General features: G+C 42.2%; 1 protein-coding gene across 3 annotated transcripts in view; it reads left to right on the top strand.

Moving 5' to 3' along the window:
• The first annotated feature begins 2,019 nt into the window (after positions 1 to 2,019).
• The window catches only part of lmo3 (LIM domain only 3), a 55,619-nt gene continuing 37,211 nt past the window's right edge, over positions 2,020 to 20,427 (top strand). The window contains exons 1-3 of one of the 3 annotated variants that reach the window (XM_039600625.1): positions 2,022 to 2,301; positions 2,715 to 2,820; positions 5,177 to 5,390. In XM_039600625.1, the coding sequence (XP_039456559.1) occupies positions 2,796 to 2,820; positions 5,177 to 5,390 (239 nt within the window). In that variant the 5' untranslated portion in view covers positions 2,022 to 2,301; positions 2,715 to 2,795. The other 2 variants (XM_039600626.1, XM_031754984.2) reach the window with 2 other exon arrangements.

Raw genomic sequence — 20,427 nt, 5'->3', positions numbered from 1 at the left:
GGGTGGTCGCTTTGAGAGAAAGAGATACTTTGATATTTCGGAATGTTAGAAGGGTGAATGTGGAGAACTGGAGGTTGGGGATCTAATTACCGGGCCATAATTGGGGGCTGGGGAATAGGTTGCCGTCCTCTCAACTCGCTGCAGATCAATTATGTTAAGAGAACATCTGTAAGTAGAGCTTAATGAGGTCCATTAGAGCAACATGCGCTGCCTTCCCTAACGGTGCTTGTCAGCTTCTTGGATGAGCTGGAGTGTGCTGCCGACTGGGGACCTTGTGGAGGGGCTTAAATAGGAGAGGAGGCTCGACTGTGCGCTGCTTTTCCCTGTCAGAGAAACAGAGAGACACAAGCAGGGAAGGAGAAGGGGGAAAGGGATGCTCTGTGAGAGAGCTGCAGGAGTCACAGAGCAGCAAGGGGAGCAGAGTTTAGGGTCAAAGCTCAACTATTAACAGTTATCAAACCATAAAACTTTGGCGGCAAAGTTTTCTTTAGAAAAGCAGGAGCTGGCCGAGCTCTCAGAAAGTTACCTTCTGGAGATTTTCATTCAAAGTCAAGAGAACACAGAAGACACGAACCACGGCAGTATTTGTTTTGGGCGTCCCTGGCTGTAGCTCCTTCAAGGTATGTGTTATAAGTGCTCTGCTTTTCTTGGTTCTAAGTTAAAGCTTAGCCACAGCGAGGGCTGCGTGTAAAGTGCTGGTTGAGCTCCCAGGGAAGAGATCGGATGGAAATGTAGCAGATTTGCTTCCTCCTGAAATGTCATTTATGCAAGGCTGTTCAGAGCGTGTCTGGTTTTGGTGCACGTTCGTCTTCATTACAGGCTGATGGTTGGGGTCATAGCGTATAACAGAAGTCCCCTCTCTCCGGTTTTGCATTTGGCAGGAGTACTGTATGGTGCATGAGAAGACCGGGCTAGCCGCGCGATGCTCGCCGCTCCCCCGCTCTCCACATACACTCCTGCTTTCTGTCTTCATCTTATATTCATACGGAGAATGAATAATTGGCTGAACACAGCAAGTGAAAGGAGGGTGGAAGGGCACCAGGAGAGGGGTGGAAGCCTCACACACACTGCACACACACTGCAGCAGATTGCATGATTACCGAGATAGGCCTCCTTGAAATAATTCAATCCATGACAAAACCTAATTACTGGCAGGTAATACCCTGTCAGCTTTAATGCATCTCATCACTCATAATGGCGCGGAGAGCATTTTATGACCCAACTCATTATTGCTGCATTTTTGGCTGGAGTCACATGCCAACTATTGACTTGTGTCTCCTCCTTCTGTGCCTTCCACACTTTCATTTGTCTATCATCATATTTATACGATGCATCTGTGTGTGTGATAGGGAGCAGTGGTGCGGTGGGGAGGAAGGTTTGGGGTAACCATACCGTGACACTCGGGCCTCCTCGTTGTCTCGTCTCATCTAAACTAGGTCGCTAATTGATGCACGACTTGACGCGAAAACCTGGTGAATGCATTTTTCCTTTAATACAAGAATGATTAAAAGCAACTATGGAGAGATGATAATCCGAGTTGTTGATGTTAACCCAGCTGGAGACCTCCCTTTGCCATTAAAGAAAGAACTGGCACAGGCTGGTGTCATCACAGAGCCATTATATGCACTGGGATGTTTGCATTTTCTCACACTAGTCTTTTACCCAACAAAAGTGCAAGCAGTAGACAGTACTTTCTTTTTCTTTCTTTTTTTTGGCTTAAGCTCGGACTGATCTTTTTAAATGTTAATAATTAGAACCCTGTGCAGATGTAACACTGTAGGACAAACCACGACTCTGGCCAATTACCTGAAATAAACAATGCAAGGAGTTACATCTGTGACTCTCTGAGAGCTGCTCATCTCAATATTAGTATCAGTGTTAGAAGAAAACTGCTCTACCTACACGTGGACTATTGCATTTGCTTCTGTGTCTATAATGTAGGCCCCAGGAACCATCTACACGCACCCGTGGCTCCAAAATCAAAGAAAGTGGGCGTGTACGGGAGGCATCCTTTAGCCAAACAGCTGCTAATAACTGAATGATCATATCGTGTCACTGCTGAGAAGACTGGAGGTGGGACAATAATAAGAGAAACTTCATTCTCTGACAGACCCGAGCACTCCCTGCAGCTTCCACCTGTAGCTAGCTGCTGACACACCAAGCAGTCGCTCTTGGAAGTCTTTGTTTCCAAGCTCCAGGTCAATGTGGCGACCAGCGCTGCCAGTTGCTCTGCAGAGGCAATCTGTAGTTGCTTGAAATCTCTGCTTTAGTTTAGGCTTCGGTTTAAACTTGCTGAGAGAGGTGAGTGATCAGAAAAATGAGCCTTACTGAAAACAAAGGTGACAGAAATAGTGTCGAGTTGCATGAAAACAAGGCTTCATACGTGTAAGAGTTTGGGAAGAGCGCGCTTACTGCTCGGTGAGTGAGCCGCTGTGCGTAACCTCTGCTCTGCCTGCTGATGAGCCAAGCAGCATGCAGCAGGAGCCGCTGTGATGAGGTTGCCAGTGTCGTGGAGGGGAAGCATCTCTTTGTCGTTCTGTCATTCGCTGCCTGCCTCTCTCTGCGCACCGATAAACGTGCTCTCACACACTGTGCGACGCCCGACGGGAGCAAACGCATCCGCCTGCGTTTTATTAGCCGGTGTTTCGCCTTCTCTTCATTCCACTTTGGCCGCCGTGCTGGATTGTTCCCTCTCTAACAAAGCCTGATCTCAGTCTGCCTGCAGACAGCTGATCTCCGGTCCAGGCGGTTCCGGGTTGCATGGTGGTGCTTCGGCTGCTCCAGCGGCTCAACAAATGCAGAAAAGGGAGAAAAGTTTCGGTAAGACGCTTTCTTTGGCTTCAGCTTGTATGAACGGAACGTTTTCTGTGTGTTTGGAGTGTTCTGCGACGACAAGTTACAGCATCTCTGCGTCGAAGGCGACGCGTTCACATCTGACCTGCTTTTGCTAGAAACGATCCATTATCTAACTTGCCTCATTTTATCGAGAGCACCTCACGAATGCGTGAGAGAGGTGTGCGTTTTGTCAGTAATTAAACGGCAGATGGGTCCACACGGTGCTCTTCCATGTGTTTGTGCGAGGTGCGCGGAAATGCGAGTCTGTGAAATCCGTTATTGGCCTCTAACGATAATGCGCTCCCACGACAACAGTGATTAAACTCGGGGTGAAAATGCGAGCATCAGCTCGCGCTGGAACACCGTTGTTGTCTCTGTTCGCCGTCCTCCATTCGATCGGGATTCACATGATGATACACGATGATGCTGCGGACGCGCAGCAGCAGCAGCAGCTTGGAAGCCCACAATGAACGGGGGGAAAGGGAGGCTACGAGCCAGCCGCAAATAAACAGATATGATTAGTACTCCGAGCTTTCTTTGGGAGCTTTTGTTCAGCACTTCCCCGGCAATCGAAAAAGCGACATTCCTGCCGTGCTTCCCCCCTCTCTGCCGAGTTTATGGCACAGTAAAAAGGCTGTGGAAACTCTTGCTTCTTTTGGTTTGGTAATGAGTCGCGGGGACTTTGTAGTGTTAACGAGGCCGGACGGATCAGTGCCGCTGAACAGGCGCGGGGGAGCAGCCATGCGCTCCGTTCTCTAAATCCAGCCAATTAACAAATCGGCAGCTCCAACACACCGAAACAAACGAGCTGAGCCGCCTGCCGCACCGCGACGCGTTTGGTTTTTGCAAACGACTTCCTGAGAAAAACAAACTTTTTACAGAATTTGTGGGAGATTAAGAGAACGCATATCTGTTTTTACAGATTATTAATAGTTTTTAAACTGCGTAGTTCCCTGCTGTTGAACACATTTAACGCAGTTTTCACGTAACAATTAAACACGATAGTGGATGCTGTGTTCATTCCAGTGAACAGCAGGTTCAAGTCATCTGGGTAGTAAATACTGATCAGTCTGCACTAACAACTAAGCCGAACTAACATAATAAAAAGATGTTAGTAACCTCAAAGGACAAACGACTACAGCGACACTGCTCAGCAGTGAACAGATTAGCGCAGCCCTCAAACTCTGACAGGTTTTAATATTTAAAAATGAGCAGAGCTAAACATATAGCTAAAACACTGTGGTCGGTGTGTGTATGGGTGGGGGGACAAAGGGGAGTGGGACTGTGCCACTCCTCAGAGAATGGCAGGAGAATACTAATTCCAGCCTCATGCAAAAACTCAATGACCCCCACCTTCTCAGCCTCAACGGCCCAACAAAGGCTTTCCATAGTTAGCTCAGGCCAAACAATACAGGCCACTGCAAACCTCCTTGGCTCTAACCACACCCCCAAACACTAAGGTGCAAAAGAGCTGGGAAACTGTGGCGTGGGCTCTGTGTGGGCATGCACTGAAACTCAGTGTTTTCACTCATCGTTGTTTAAAAGCTGCTGTGCTTGGACACAATCAAATGTAAGGCAAACATGTGTGCTAAGGTCAGAAAAGTGTCGGGTTCCTGTAAGAAGTGTTTCTTTAATCAAACAATGCACCACATCCTGCTCTCTGACTGATGTGCTAATCAGGGAAATTGTTGTTTCAGTCTTTGAATTATAAATGTTGCACAGCTTGTCTTTACTGGGAATATCTGTAACACTTTTATGGAAGCTGCTGTAGTCTTTGTACTAAACCTCATTCTGGATCTACTTTGAACTGCTCCCTTATTCACACAGCAGGTTTGCATGTTTGATTTGGCAGATTTTTCTTACAACAGGTGCAAAAGCCCAAAGGTATTTATGTGTCTTCTCTGGACGGGGCCAATCTGTAAACCACTACACTACGGAGCTCTTGTCTGTGGCTCTTATTGTAAATATTCCCAAATAAAGGAAAACACCACACACATACCTACAACATACATACATTTAGTACATGAAATGTACTAACAGTTCACAATTAAAAAGCAAATCTGTAACTCTGAGCATTTTGTGTAGTGCATGATAATACTGACTGTACAGAGACTGAGGGGTGCATTAAAATCAAAGCTTATTATCCCTGATTTTATATCTCATTTCACTTTTCTTGTGAATGTTTTTAATTGCCATGATTTTAAACAGTCTATTAAATGTATGTAACTCAGGTCTAGGTCTCAGTTTAACCTGGTTTTTAATTTTTCATTTAATCTTTCTGTGATCCTTTCTCTGTTTGCATGCTCGATGACTTTTAAAGCTTTGTTTGTGCTTCTCCCAGGTATACAAATGCTTTCCGTCCAGCCGGACACCAAGCCAAAAGGCTGTGCCGGCTGTAACCGGAAGATCAAGGACCGCTACCTGCTGAAGGCTCTCGATAAGTACTGGCACGAGGACTGCCTCAAGTGTGCCTGCTGTGATTGCAGACTGGGTGAGGTGGGATCCACTCTGTACACCAAAGCCAATCTCATCCTGTGTCGGAGAGACTACCTACGGTAAGAGAGACGCTGACGTTTTGGCAGTAAGCAAACGCAGCACACCAAGTGTTAAATGTTCAATTGTATTTTCTTTTTATCTTTTTAGTATTTTGTTTCATGTATAATCTTTTTAAAAAGGCACTAGTAACCATCACAGGAGTGTGAGCCAATTTTCCTAAATTGGTTCCAGGTAGTAACTGCATCCTTGTATCGGAATAACAAGGGTCAGTTTTTAAAGAATTATGTGCATAAAAGACTGACAGCATGATATTACAATATTAATGTAACTACTCACTGAAATTTGATGATTTTATTGGAAATAGCAGCAACTATGAACTTGAAACATTATCATAATTAATAAAGGCAAAAGGTAATAAAGTGCCTGAAGAACTTTTACTTGATTTTCCAAGCAGAAACAGTCCGACCCATAAATAGAAACTTTATTTCACATTAGCGGTGACACATCCTTTATAGCTTCTCTCTCCTACAAACTGGGACATGGAGTATTTTACTACTGTGACGGCAACTGCAACATAAGAACTGTTGTTACTAAATTTAAAAAAAGGAAAGTTGTTTTTTTGTAACTAAAAATGTGAATATTTTATTTTCATTTATGACCCTTTCAGACATTCTCTCAGTCTCTGTGGGCACGTGTGTGATAAGTACAAAAACAGCAGAAAATAAATAAGTTTGTGGCTGTTGTTACCGAATCACTAAGAGTCAAAGCACCAAAAACAAAAAAACCTCATCACAGTAATTCATTATCTCACAAACCTAATTGGTGCACAGCAACATTTCATTATGGCCAAACGATTCATGCTCTCTTTTTGTAATATTTTATCTATTTATCAGTGTGTGAGTTTCAGCAGTACGGTGTGACCAGGTATGTACACGTGGTCTGCATATTCCCTGGAACAGACTGTAGTTTTGATACGTACAAATAGAAATAGAAGATTTTATTTGGCAGAAATCGAGTGTTTCTGTGCTCCTGTATAGAAACATAATTGTTGGTATATTTGTAAGTATAACTGATATCAAATCTGTAGTCTGTGATCTCAGAATAAATCACTGGATCATTTAACTTCTATAAATGGGAATAAAAACTGGAACTAATCATTTTTTTATTTTACAGATGAGGTTTAAAACTTTTTTTTTAACACTGCAATTGTTTTTTCATCCATTGTAATGCTGTAAATATTAGCAACATTAAGTGTTTCCCTTCTAACAACAATCTTTGTAGCTACAGCATTTTAATAAATTAAATATTAATTATCCATCCATCAGGGTCGTGGGTGGCTGGAGCCAATAAAAATGAATTATTTCCAATTAAAATCTTTTTAAAGAATGTTGTTGTTATTATTATTATTATTGTTATTAAAATTTCAAATATATCCATTTCTGACTTTACATTTACATCTCCTCATTAAGCATTAAAGACAACTTTGAAGCATGTTAGGATACTGAAACACACTTTAAGTTCGATCCCTTCTGTCCAGAGAGCTGCAGTGTTGTGTCCATCCTGTGGGCTGATGTCAGGAAACAGCTGCTGTTGTTTTTGAAGTTACTTTCATGTTAAATCAACTTGTGGTTTAAGGCGGGCCGCCATTACAACCTTGAAATTTAATCTGCATTCAGTTTGAAATTGTTTGATTTTTCGATTTGATTTCTGAGAATAAAAGTTTTGTAATTTGACGTCAAACCTTAGTGCTCTGATGAGGTCACTCTTCTGCTTTAGCTAAATGTTTTAATAGAGTTAGAGTAGGAAGTCACATGAAGGTTTCTGACAGCGTTACGTTAGTTTCTTCTTTATTGATTTTCCATCAAACTCAAAGTCGACTGAATGAGGCTGCAGTCTCAGCTGACTGCAGGTTTATAAACAGTACATTTGCATAATGACTGAAAGTAGCACCTCTGACTAACGGTGAGCCGTAACGTCAGTTTTATGGTTATTAATACGCAAATTATCATGACCATTGATCAACAGCCACACTGATCAATGGTCACTGTTAGTCAGTGGTGCTAGTTTCAGATTAACAGATTCAACTTTTTGGGACTGATAATAAACAGTTCATGGAAGTTGTAGCAGAGTTCATGCTGTCATAGCATCACATGGGTAAAGGGGTAAAATGAGCATGCTGTGGGTGTTGTCCCCAGTAGTGTTACAGTTTAACACCTGTGTCACCTGGAGAGTTTTTGGTCCTGAGAGTGCATGCTCGGACCGAATCAGCATCATGTCCCACAAACCTGATGTTAGGGGGTTTCTTTTGTTTGCAGAGAAAAGTGGCTGCAGTATGCTCCACTGTAATCATTTTCTCACATCCTCGGCCATTTTGACATTTTGACAAATTTATTAATAATAGTAATCTGATTGGTCCTTATGCAGTGTTTTGGTTTTTTTGTTTTTCCCTGTCCTGCCCGAGGAGAATTATGGTCTGAATCCTTGGTTGTGCCAAACATATTTGCTTTCCCAGGAGGAGCACCATAGCCTCTCTGTAGGCTCCTCTTGTTAATGTTTTTGTTTTATTTATTTACTTTATTATTCATATTATTGTCTTGTGGATGTTATGCTGGATCAGTCGGGGGGTGAACACCAGACTGTGAACGATAAGTGAAGAAAGCAAAGAAATAGAAAAAGGAAAATCCCCCAGAACAGATCCCGGGCCCCCAGCAGGCCGCTAGACTTACGCAGACCCAGAGTTCACCCCCAGCAAGAGACACGGGGAGCTGGGGCTGCAGCTGAGCACCACCAGCCATGTAATGGAAGTGATCAGTGCGGACCAGAGAGAAATACACTCATCCAACCACTGAGTAATACACAAACTGGGCATAGGGCAGTGAGGACTGTATGTGTGATGTATTTGTTTCCATGTTAGCTTTGGCTACGATGCACAGCTTGGCTGAGGCTGGGATACACATGTGTTTAGTTCCTTATTCAAGAAACTTACTGTTGTTCATTCCATATTTTGATAAGAGTTCCTGAAATAAAATAAAGTTTCCATCTTAAATAACATTTTGAAAATGTTTTATTCCCTTTTCATGCCATGACAAAAAATTTAGTTGATTTTTTTTCTGGCAGATATCTGGATTTTTCCAGATGAGTGTTCGTTTACATGGAACAAGGTGTAGTGATTTTTTTTTTTTTAAATTCTCACCAGGTTGTCAGAGAGAAGTTTATGTAAAGGCTTTTAAAGCAGTTATGACGTTTAATGCTGAGCGTTTTACTGTATGACAGAGGGCTCGTTCTAGGTGCAGCCGTGGGCCGTCCACCGAGCTTGGTTTGAGCCATTTTGAAAGATATAGCAATCTATTGGATAAGAAGTAATCATAAAAATGTGGCAGTTCTAGACCACCGTTGAGTTTTCAAATTCATGATGGTTTGTTTTTCTATAGAAACTTGGAGATGTTTGAGTGTAGTGCCTTAAACCAGCCAGTAGAGGGTTTATTAGCGATCAGTTTGTTTTAGGCAGAACTTCCCACGAGTGATGAAAGTATTTTAACCTGTGAGATCATCTTCTGCCATATTTAGTAGAGGAATATGGTTCAATCATACCGACTCTAATAGCTTGGTGGAAAAATGTATACCTAAATTTGTAATGTTACCCGACTGCAGTGGGGTGGTGGAGGTGATCAGGGCCACAACGGTTTATTTACTCCAGTTAACAGAGTATTTTGATACTGATGAGAACTTATCAATAAGTGTAATTGTTTTAAGAAGACAAGTTTATTTGTTCCAAAGGAAAAGCAATACACCGTCAGCATATAGGCTTATCTTATGGTCTGTAGTTTCATTTTGAATTTCTTTAATATCTACGTTTTTCCGGATAGCTGCTGCTGGCAGCTTGATACAAACAACAAAAAGTGAGGAGGGAAGTGTGCAGCCCCGTCTGGTGGCCCTCCTGACATTGAAGGTTTGGGAAGTAAGATCATTTATCCTAACACTGCATTTAGATTCAATTTATGAAGACTGAACCATCCAAATTTGTGCAGATGCTAATGAAAACTCCCAGTTTACCTGTTCAAAAGTGTTCTCTGCATCTAAGCAGACAACCATGGCTCCTAATTTGTTGATGAAGCAGTAATCTATTACATTAATTAGTCTGTGTGTATTATTGGCTGAGTGTCGACCATTGATAAAACCTGTTTGGTCAGATGAATTATGAATGGAGTGATTCATCTTTGCAGTGAGAGTGGGTGACAGCTGGATGGGACTGTAGGATCTATGCCTGCTTTAAGAGTTCATGTTTGGAGTGGGTGCTAGCGTTGGCCAGTATTCTTTGTAAAACTCTGCTTTTCCTCCTCTGCTACAATATTACAAAATCAAACTCTGAAAAGTGATACGAATACAACATGTTCATCTACTCTTAGTGCATTCCTCTGACTATTTTGCATTGCGTCATGTTTGTTGCACACATATTCAGCACACAGTAACGAGTGTGTGTGTCTGCTGTGTTGCTGCAGGCTTTGGTACATTTGCTGATCAGAGTCACTGTTAGATGTTGCAGAGTAACAGACCAGAGGAGAGAGTAAGATCAGATATACTTTATTAAACCCGATTTGGGAATTGTTTTGTTATTGCTGTTAATAATAATATTAGTAGTAGTAGTGGTAGTATTATTATTATTATTAAGTGACTGGTGCGTGCATAGACACACACAGATATATGCACATGCACGTGTGTGTGCTATACAGTGGTGTTATGAAAAGCACTATTGATTGGTCAAATCGGACTCAATTATTATTCATAATTGAAACAATAATTTAAAAAGTATTTTAGTTTCTTTAAATTCAAATTCCCTGATAGCAGTAGGCAACATCCTGTCCCACGATAGATACAGACATTGTGGTTGTCTTCCATCGATCATGTATAATAAACCTGCTGTTCAGCTCGGCGTTACTTCCTTCTGTTTGGGCTCCAGAACGTTGGACTCGTCCCCCTCTTCAGATTCGAACAGCAGCTCCAACAGAAAACATGTTCTCAACAGCGTTCACTATTTTGAACTCACTGTATTATTTTTCCCACTCTACCTTTGTGTCCACATCGAGTCCTGTGCTTCTAGAGTTTCTACTTTTAACATTAGACTTAAAACTTGTGGATCACATGACCCTAAAACTCCCTTAGTTACACCTCTGCTCAGCCTGCTGACGAACTTGCTGTGATACACAATGAATCACCTTGACTTTACAGCAGGTTCAGTGCTCTGTAGTTTCTACTGGGATAACTGACATACTGGTAACTGTGGAGTTGATGGCAATAATAAAAGAGAATTCCATATCCGTTAAATATTCCAGACACAGAAATGTTCCTTCATAGTAACATGTGCAGGGTTGCACCTTCCTTCTGGTCACTCAGGTTGATATCTCCATCCACCCAAAACATTTTGAGGTGTGGTGCTGACACACTGTGGTCCAGCGAGTGTTTCTGTGAGACACATACTGCATTCCTGGAATTCCCTCTTGGTCTTGAGTAGCATTCCCACCTTATTGCTGAAAGACGTCTGATTCCCCAGGATGAGAACAGACTGTTCATATTTCCTCCTTTTTGCTCTTTACTCAGTAGCTCCAGCGCGATAGCCCAGCTGTTTCCTCTGTAGATTATTCAGGATAGCAGGTTTGGTTCAGTCCAGTCACAGAGGTATAATCAGTGCCATCAGCTGTTCCCGAGTGTAAACAATGCAGCTCACAGAAAAACAACCAGCATGACATGAAGTGTGTACTGTAATACATTTCTTACTTATTAAAAGTAACTCAGAATATGATGAAGGAAAAATCACAGGAGCTGCCTCGACTGTACTCAAAGTATTTATGACTAAAACACTTGTTAACACAAATTTTCCAAATTTTGTGAAGTACAATGTAAAACGCTGTGTTTTGATTACCTTTAATCAGTGTGAATACATGAAATAACTTTGAAAAGTTACAAAACAAATTTCCCACGTGTGGGACTAATAAAGGTTATCTTATCTTATCTTTATATAACCTCATACAGAGACTTTGGGTGTTTATTCAGTGTAAATATATGTATATAATTTAGGGGAACATTTATATTCATGTGATGTTTCATGTAAAAGTAATTTATTTAAATTATTGAAAGAAATAACAGAAAATACAGTTCTTAAAATAAATGGTAACCATTTTAAAACTGCAGAAACTTCACGTACATTTCAATATAAGACAAAGTAAGAACCTCAGTTTTTAGGAACATTGAGTAAAAACAAACTAATAGCTCATTACCATTTTAAACAATATTTGCTGCAAACAGTACAGCTGTCAACCTTATAAACTCCAGATGTTCACAAGAGGCCTAGATATTATCCAGTCAGCCAGTCATTAGGCAGGTAGACGTGGACTAGGCCCAACCCCACTGACATTCTAATGATGAAAAACAAATATCGACTATTCAAAATTTAAAATATAGAAATTATTGCACGTTCCATCCTGAAAGCAAACAATTCAACTGTCTAAAATTGATACTTCAGGAACTAGTTGACTAGACTTTTAAACGTTGCTGGTTTTGCACGTCAACAGTAGAAATATTAGTTTGTTAAACATATTCTGATTTTATTGATGTACAGCAGCAGTTACTGGTTCAAAGATGTCCTGACAGATGGCTGCACCTCCCTCTCTCCGTGAGCTATACACGAGCACGGAGGTAAGCAAACAACTGAGGTGCACTGACAATGTTCTGCAGTAGTCTCATGTTGAATATATGATTTTATAATTAGAATAATGAACAATAGTAAGAAAACAAAAAAAAATGTCAAAAACCTAAAAAAAAATAATAATAATTTATTTTCAGACACAAAAATGAGGTGAACTGGTGAGGGAGGTTAATTCCACTGAAGTAATCGAAATGCCAATAACAAGAGACCAAAGTGTCACATGGCCACTGTTCAGTATTGCACTTGTTAGGTCACTGAAGTGTCTTTATGTTAAGTCTTTGGGGACAGTTTGTCGCCATCCAGGCTCATCAGCACTTTCTGAAAGAACTCGAATGTGGGTTTTAGTTCCTGAGGATGTAAAACAGTCCAACATGCGTGGCACATCCGAGGGAAATACTCCTCAGCTCAGTTTCACACCCTCTATCACTACGCCAGTATCCTCGGGTTTGTCCTCGTCATCGGCACCGTCTTCCTTACGAATCGCGTAAAGCCCCAGGGTGGTCTGTGCAATCTCTCACTTAGCTTCCTCAGCGCTGACAAATTGACTACTTTAAAATATAGAAAACATTACAAGTTCAGTCTTGAAAGCTCACAGGAAAATCCCGATACTAGCCTTCTCAAGATACACAAGTCCTTTATCAGTTTTGTCTTCTGCAACTCAGTAAAAAACAAAGAGACTGACACTAAAGAGCAGTCAGAGGGGATCAGTGTTGCACTGGCCCTGGCTGCAACAGTGAGCTTTATGTTGAAACAGATATACCGTCCACGTTCACTGTGTGTCTGAAGCTGTAGCGGTTTTTCATTGTAGTTGCACTGAAACTGGAAAATCCACCTGTTGGCTGTAATGTGAGGGTTTGTAGACACATTATAAATAAAGACCCGAGTTATTGACTCTGTCACTACTTAGCTAACATGAACTAATGTAAGTCTGTTAGCAGAAACCAACCAACCAACTGACGTGACGTCTGTACTGACACGAGATGCTGCTACACATGCTCTAAAAACTCAATTTAAACACTTGTTTCTTAATTAGATTTTCACAAAGAGTTAAATCTGTGACAGTTTTTAGAGCACACCTACTGTGTGTGCTGTTACTGTTCAGGACATTCTTCGTACCACTCTTGTTCTCACCTAAGTGTTGATTTATTGATGCTTTGCTTAACCCACAGTATGATCATGCAGAGGTGTCATTTCCAGAAAGTATTCTTGTCAGTTTATGGCCTTATTCCAGAATCAGTTGATTTGGTTTCTCGTCCTTGGGGTGCCTTTTGGAAAACTCCAGGTGTCACGTGCCTTTTACTTAGGAGTGATTGGTGCAGTTTCTTCTCTGTCCACAGAGCCGTGCTGGAGCTCTGTCAGACTCATAGTTCCTAACTTTTTCTGTTTAACAAACTTTTAATGAATTCACAACAATTTCAAGCAAACTTTTTTCTTTTTAAACTTTGTCATTATGAGTTTTTGTGTAAAGGATTGAGGTTACAGGGAAGCCCAGCTGTCACAGGGGGAGAGGCAGGGTGCACCCTGGACAGGTCGCCAGTCTATCACAGGGCTAACAAGGAGAGACATTCACACTCACATGGATAATTTAGAATCACCAGTTAGCCTAGCCCTGCTAACTGTGTTTGGACTGTGGGAGAAAGCCAGAGTACCCGGAGAGAACCACACAAACACGGGGAGAACTCCACACAGAAAGCGGCGGCCTGATGCATCTGTGAGCTTCTTGCTGTGAGGCAACAGTGCTAATCCCAGCACCACTGTACTGTGTTTGAAGATTAATTTAATTCATTCTGGAATAATAACATGACAAAATGTGACCTTGACCTCTGACTTTGAGGTCATTGAGATTCAAACTTGTCAGAGTTTCAGTAGATACAGCTTTGGTATCAGTTTCAAACATCTGCTTCGTTCCTGAGTTATCACTTTCAAAACGTGCGTATCCACGCCACCTGCCTTGTGATGACGATGCCCCACCAACCTTTGAGGGTTAAACTCGACACTAGGGTGGGCGGGCAACTATGTGGTAAGGAGGTCATTTCAACTCAACAGTGCAGTAACCGAGTTCAATGAGCAAACAGGACAAATCAATAGAACACCTCGTGTTTATTTAAATATTATGTATAATATTATTGAAATATAAACTTTGCTCTTTCAAGCTGAATTCAAGCAAAATACAAAAAGTGGGGAACAAAGAAGATTGTAGGTCAAGTAGAGGGGCAACGGCTAGTTTAACTATTTCTTTTAAATCAAGCAGCACAAACCAAACAGGCTCTGCCTCAAGTGTCAGACCTCCAATTACAAACAGGAGCAACCTTAATAAATTCCCATTTTCATGGACATTACCTCTGATGGTCCTTTCAGAGCTGGTAGGTGGTACAGAGTGAGGTTTATTAGTTCTGTCTCTGCATTTTTATGGAAAGGTCAGAATTAGTTTGTTAAGAACATCAAGAGACAGTTTTTATAAATGAGTACACCAATGCAGAGAGCAATCAAGACTGGAATAATACCCGAGTCATGAACAGTGTCAGGAGGGCAGATAAATTCTCTTTACTCCATAACATATGTTCAAGTTCTCCTTGGCAGGTATTACATGTGTGTTATGCAAGTCTTTTGTTTGAGGGTTAAAATGACCTGATTGGACAGCCTTAACCTGAACATCGGAACTCTTAGAAAACCTGCACAGCTAGATACCAGAAGCCTGCTATTCTCCGGGCTCCTAAATGATCAGCAGTGACTGACTGGACTGGAACCTGAATCCAATGATTAGTTCATTAGCAGGCCTCTGGAGAACTTCAGGACATGTTGAGGTGGTCATTTAGCCATGAGGCTAGCACTCAGCATCATGGGAACATAAAGACCAAAGCTTGTGAGACTGTAATCTTACAGCCAGCATATTCACACCCTGTACAGTCAAGTTCTATTAAACACCATTTCAGAATTTCAATTAGAAAGTAACATGTTTCCTATCTGAAACTTTTATTTATTCAGACTGAAAATATGCATTAATGCCCTGTAATAATTGAGCTGTTAATCTAAATGTTGGTAGTTTGTGACGTGACCTCGTCTGTTTGTCCGCTTCTTGAGGATTCCTCGACTTAAAGACCAAATGTACACCAGGGAAAGAAACATTTTTTTAAATTCTTTACTTAGGAATCTTAGTAGATTTAAGTAAACTTTCCTTTATATTTTCTAAGAAAAGCAAAGACAGGTTATGGGGAATATTGGGAGCACAAGGGGTCACCGCGGATCAAGACTGACATTGAAAGATTCAAGCCGAGTACCAGTCCTGCTGACAAGTGTCGGATCCGCCTTCTCTGTCATCTGTCAGAGTTTCAGAACAAAATTCCTTGACTGATTTGATGTGAACGGTTTGTGATCAACACCAATCCAGACTGTAACACGGGGAGAGTATTTTGGAGCAGGAATGACGGCTAAGAATGAGATCAGTTTCAACATGTTACTCTTTCATCTTCAAAGTTCAAGGTGACTGAATTGATTGGATGTTTAGTGTCATGTGAGTGGCCTGTCTTTGGATGCTCCCTGACTAATGAATGGCAAATATAGCAAACTGCAGCATCCACATTTGATCTGCAGAGCAACAAAGACACCCAGGGCCCGTCACACGCAGGGCAATCAGTGGCTGCAATATCACAATGCAATACAAGTTTATGCACACACACACATGCACACACACAACCTCAACAACAGCCTTAACTATTTTATTTCTACTTATTTGGTTTATCTCAATCTGTTCGCTCAAGTTAGCAACATTACAAAAACATAAGAAAGACTTCATATTAAGATGATTTTTATAATCCGCTGGCTTTTTCGAGTGCATGATGCACCCACATCCTTCTCCATGTGAACCCCACTCTGATTAGCAGGGTGACATGTTATTAGCCCTGACATAAGCAAGGTTAATAGAATTCTTCAGGCGTCTGAAACCAAGAACGATGTAGTCCCACCGGCAGAGAAATAGTAATCCTCCAGCACAACACCTGCAATAAAAACAACAGGGGAAACCTCAAGAATCAGCACAAATGCAAACACAATCATAGCTATGATCTTTGTGCTTCACTCTCTCTGAACGTGGGAAAATACAACAAGATTATTTTATGACCCCTGTGAAACCAAAGCTTACACTGGTGATACTGGTAATAGCATGACAACACTGTTTATGCTGATATTTGATTTTCACAGTACAGAGGGATGAAAGCTCGGAGGAGGATGGAGAGCAGACAGACTGACACATTTGAGTTTAAAAATGCGTAAAAAATGAAGACTGTGGCGTGCGTGTCGGTGCTAATGTGTGGACTCCAAGGTTGGATGCAGGAGTGGAAAGGCTACTGGGCATCTGTTAATGGAAAACTGTAAATTGTAGGCATCCGCTTTAAAGGCAGCACCAGGAAAACACTCATTTATTTATCTATCTGTTCATTCATTTTTTTAATCCAACTTCAATTTTCCTCTACAGTGGTTTTAGTAAGATTGTAAATGCCAGCAAATGCACAGCACCATCAACACTGCTGGATTTATTAATGTTTTGAAAGGCTGGCTATCAGAGAGGGATAAACCAGCATGTAGATGATGGGTCAGTTTAATCATTCACATTTTCTTCTCATTGAGATCAACTTTTTACTCCACAGTCACTGTGTATAACCCTGTGTGTAAATATAAATGAAAAATGCATCATTTTTTCATCTGGCTCATGATCATTGTAGTTTGCATATCAGTGTCAGGCATGACTGTGACACCAAGTCAAGCTTTATCTCCAGGGACTGGCAGACGATGAATAGGAAAGCCTCTCGCCTCTAACATTCATTTATTTTAAAATATCATTGAGATCAAATTTCCCATCAATACATTTATAATAATAATTTAACAAGCAGTTTAATGTATGATTTCTTGTTTTTTTTAAAGAACAGGATATTCAAGTGAATAATTGAAGGTCGTAATTGACATTCTGAAATATTCAGTCTTTATAGATCAACTCTACTGATTCATAGCTCAATCTACATCATCCATTCTGTCTCCCTTCTTAATTTGAGCATGTGGATGTAGGCCACATGTTGCAGTGAGTCGGCACTGATGGCCTTCTTCTGCCCTGGACAAATTGGATGTAAACCTTAAGTGGCCCAAATGCAAAAGAGTAACTAGGAACCGAATATGACAAATGTGTAGTAAACATGGTTTCCTCAACTATGCTCAGCATTTATAGCACATTAACAGCATCTGAGCGTCATGTCGTTAAGAAAAAGGAAAAAAAATTCAAGCAAATAATTGACACAGGAGTTGAGAGCTGTATCTTGCCCTTTAGTCGTCGTTTCTACTGTTTGCCTCATCAGAAATGGTCACATTGGAAAGTTGGCTGTCTGGAAACAAGAAGAAAAGGCTGAGGCATTCCAAATTGTGCAAGAACTGGACTGAAAATCAGTGGCAACAGGTCTTATGGAGTGATAAATGCAGATTTTACATTTTTGGTTCAATAGATGAAAAGAGTTCAGGATTGAGATGCAACAGTGACTGTGAATGCGACTGGTTCTGAATGCTCAGAGTAGCAAAGCGCTGCATAAAAGCACACAACTTGCCTTATTCACACAAGCACTATTGTCTATGCAACATTCACACTCCGATGGACGTATCGGAGTGCAGCTTTGGGTTTGTGTCTTGCCCAAGGATATTTGGGATGCAGCCAGGGATCGAACTACCAACCTTCCAATGACAAAATGACCTGCTACAGCCACCCCACACGTGTAAAGCCATCTGTAAAACATGGTGGAGGCTACGTCGTGGTTCGGCACTGCATTTCAGACAGTAGTGTGGGGGATTGATTGACAGCGGCTTCATTTTTCAGGATGACAGTGATTCCAAACATACTGCCAATGCAGTAAAAGCATACCTGGGTAGAAAAACAGGAAATGGATTAGACATGGGCACCCCTGAGCCCAGACCCCAACATTACTGAAGCAGTGTGGGATCAACTTATAAGAGCCATTTATGAACTACTGCATTTATATTGGAAAGGGTTAGTATATTCAGGTGCCCACTGGGGAAACAGGGAAATGATCTTTGACCGCATTCTCTGTCGCAGGAATGCCACTAGTGAAAAAAATAAGTTGGATTGTATAAGTAATGTTCAACTGGGAGAGGAATTGCAATTTATGTCCATTGAACAACAAAGAGGAAGTGGAGGCAAAGATGTTTGGACTTTTGAGTCTTTGTAGCGCACAGCTGTGGAATACATAACTGCTTCGGTAATGTGGCACCAAGTACCAGTTTAATGGAACGCCCTGGACCAGTGGTAATGGTGGAACTGGCAGTGAATTGGACATACTGTGTTTTTCTTGTACACTGTATGTTTCAATACATTGCTGCACTTTTTTTCCTTTTTTCCAAGTATAATGGAATAAGTAGGTGGCTGAGCCTTACATGGTATTGTATGGTTTGTCCTATGTCCTAAATATTCTATATTATTCTATATTAATTATTTCCGGCGCCGCTCCGAGCTGGCAGCCAGTATCAGCAGCTCCGACCTGACCGAGTCCCTTTTTCTCTTTAATATATGTTTCTCTGTTGTTTTGTGTTTATTGTTTTTGTTTTTCTATTGTGGACTGCTGTCCCCACGATGGAGCTCAGAAATCTATGGACGATGGTGTTCTTTATTACATTTTTACGGGCGTCTTTGTCCAGAGAGCGCGTGGAGGTCCGACCTCCCATTGTTTACAGCAGGGATCAGCTGTTAGCCCTCGGAGCCTCCGCTGCCCTGCCTACCGCCGAGCAAGCCAACATCCCCCGCGAGGTGAGGAGGAAGAGACGCGGTACTCGGGCCGGGATCGGGCGTCGCAGTAAAGTTAGAGGTACCGCCAGCGATTCCATCTATTATTATGGGGAATGTGAGATCTCTCCCCAATAAAGTAGAGCGAACTGGCGGCTCTTACCCGACATCAGAGGAGCTACAGGAGTGCAGCCTGATGTGCTTCACAGAGTCGTGGCTAACTGCGCTAACTCCGGACTCACACATAAACATGGATGGTTTTCATCTGATCCGGGCCGACAGAACAACAGAGAGTGGTAAGAAGAGAGGAGGGGGTCTGGCTGTGTTTGTGAACGATAGATGGTGTAACTCTGGGCATTTATCTATCAAAGAGACGCTATGCTGTAAGGACATCGAGCTGCTAGCGGTTAGCATGAGACCGTACTATCTACCGCGAGAGTTTACACACGTGATTATGATAGCTGTGTATGTCCCGCCCTCTGCTAGCGCTGCAGCAGCCTGTGAGGTCCTGCACACTGTAACCAGCAGACTCCAAACACAGCACCCTCAGGCCCTTTTCCTGATCTCTGGGGACTTTAATCACATCTCTGTCCTCCACTCTCCCCACCTTCACCCAGTATGTTACCTGCCACACCAGAGACAATAAAACATTGGACTTATTGTATGCCAACACCAAGGAGGCATACAGCTCATCACCTCTTCCTCCACTGGGGGGCTCAGATCACAACCTGGTTCATCTCCAGCCTGTGTATAAACCTCTGGTACACAGAGAACCAGTAGTGAAACGCACAGTAAGGAAATGGTCGGCAGAGACTGAAGAGGCCCTGAGGGACTGTTTCCGTTCTACTGTGTGGGACAACCTCTGCAGCCCCTGGAGGATGACCTCAACAGCATCACAGACTGCATTATGGATTACATGAACTTCTGTGTGGACAACACCGCACCCATCAAAAAGGTACAGTGTTTTTCTAACAACAAGCCATGGATAAATCCTGAAATTAAGGCTCTCCTCAAGGAGAAGAAGAGAGTCTTTAGATCTGGAGACAAACAGGAGCTGAGAGTTGTTCAGAAGAAGCTGAAATGGAAGATAAGGCAGGAAAGGAAAACTACAGGAGGAAGATGGAAGAGCAGCTGCAACAGGACAACATCAGAGGGGTTTGGAACAGCCTGAAGACAATCTCAGGACAAACACCAACCCCCCAGGCTGCAGGAGACTTGGGGTGGGTGAATGACCTAAATAAATATTTTAATAGGTTTGATCAAACACCCACCCCTCCCACAGCATCGTCCCCCCTGCTGCAATCTCCTTCATCTTCAGGGACTGCCTGTCCTTCATCTCAGGACTTCACACCTCTCAGCTTCACACCTCCCAGCTCCCAGTCATCACACCCACCCCCGGCTTCTGTGGACTCCAACCTACACACCCCTCCCCCAAAATCCACTCTTTCTATCTCAGCACTTCAAGTGAGGAATGAGCTTCGCAAGATCAAGGTGCGGAAGGCTGCAGGTCCAGATGGCGTCAGCTCCAGGCTCCTGAGATGCTGCGCAGATGAACTGTGTGGCATCCTAGGTTATCTGTTCAACCTGAATCTGTCACTGGGGAAAGTACCACAGCTGTGGAAGA

Source organism: Oreochromis aureus, linkage group 17 (genome assembly GCF_013358895.1).
Source record: "Oreochromis aureus strain Israel breed Guangdong linkage group 17, ZZ_aureus, whole genome shotgun sequence".
Lineage (NCBI taxonomy): Eukaryota > Metazoa > Chordata > Actinopteri > Cichliformes > Cichlidae > Oreochromis > Oreochromis aureus.
This window is presented reverse-complemented; position numbering and strand designations above follow the sequence as displayed.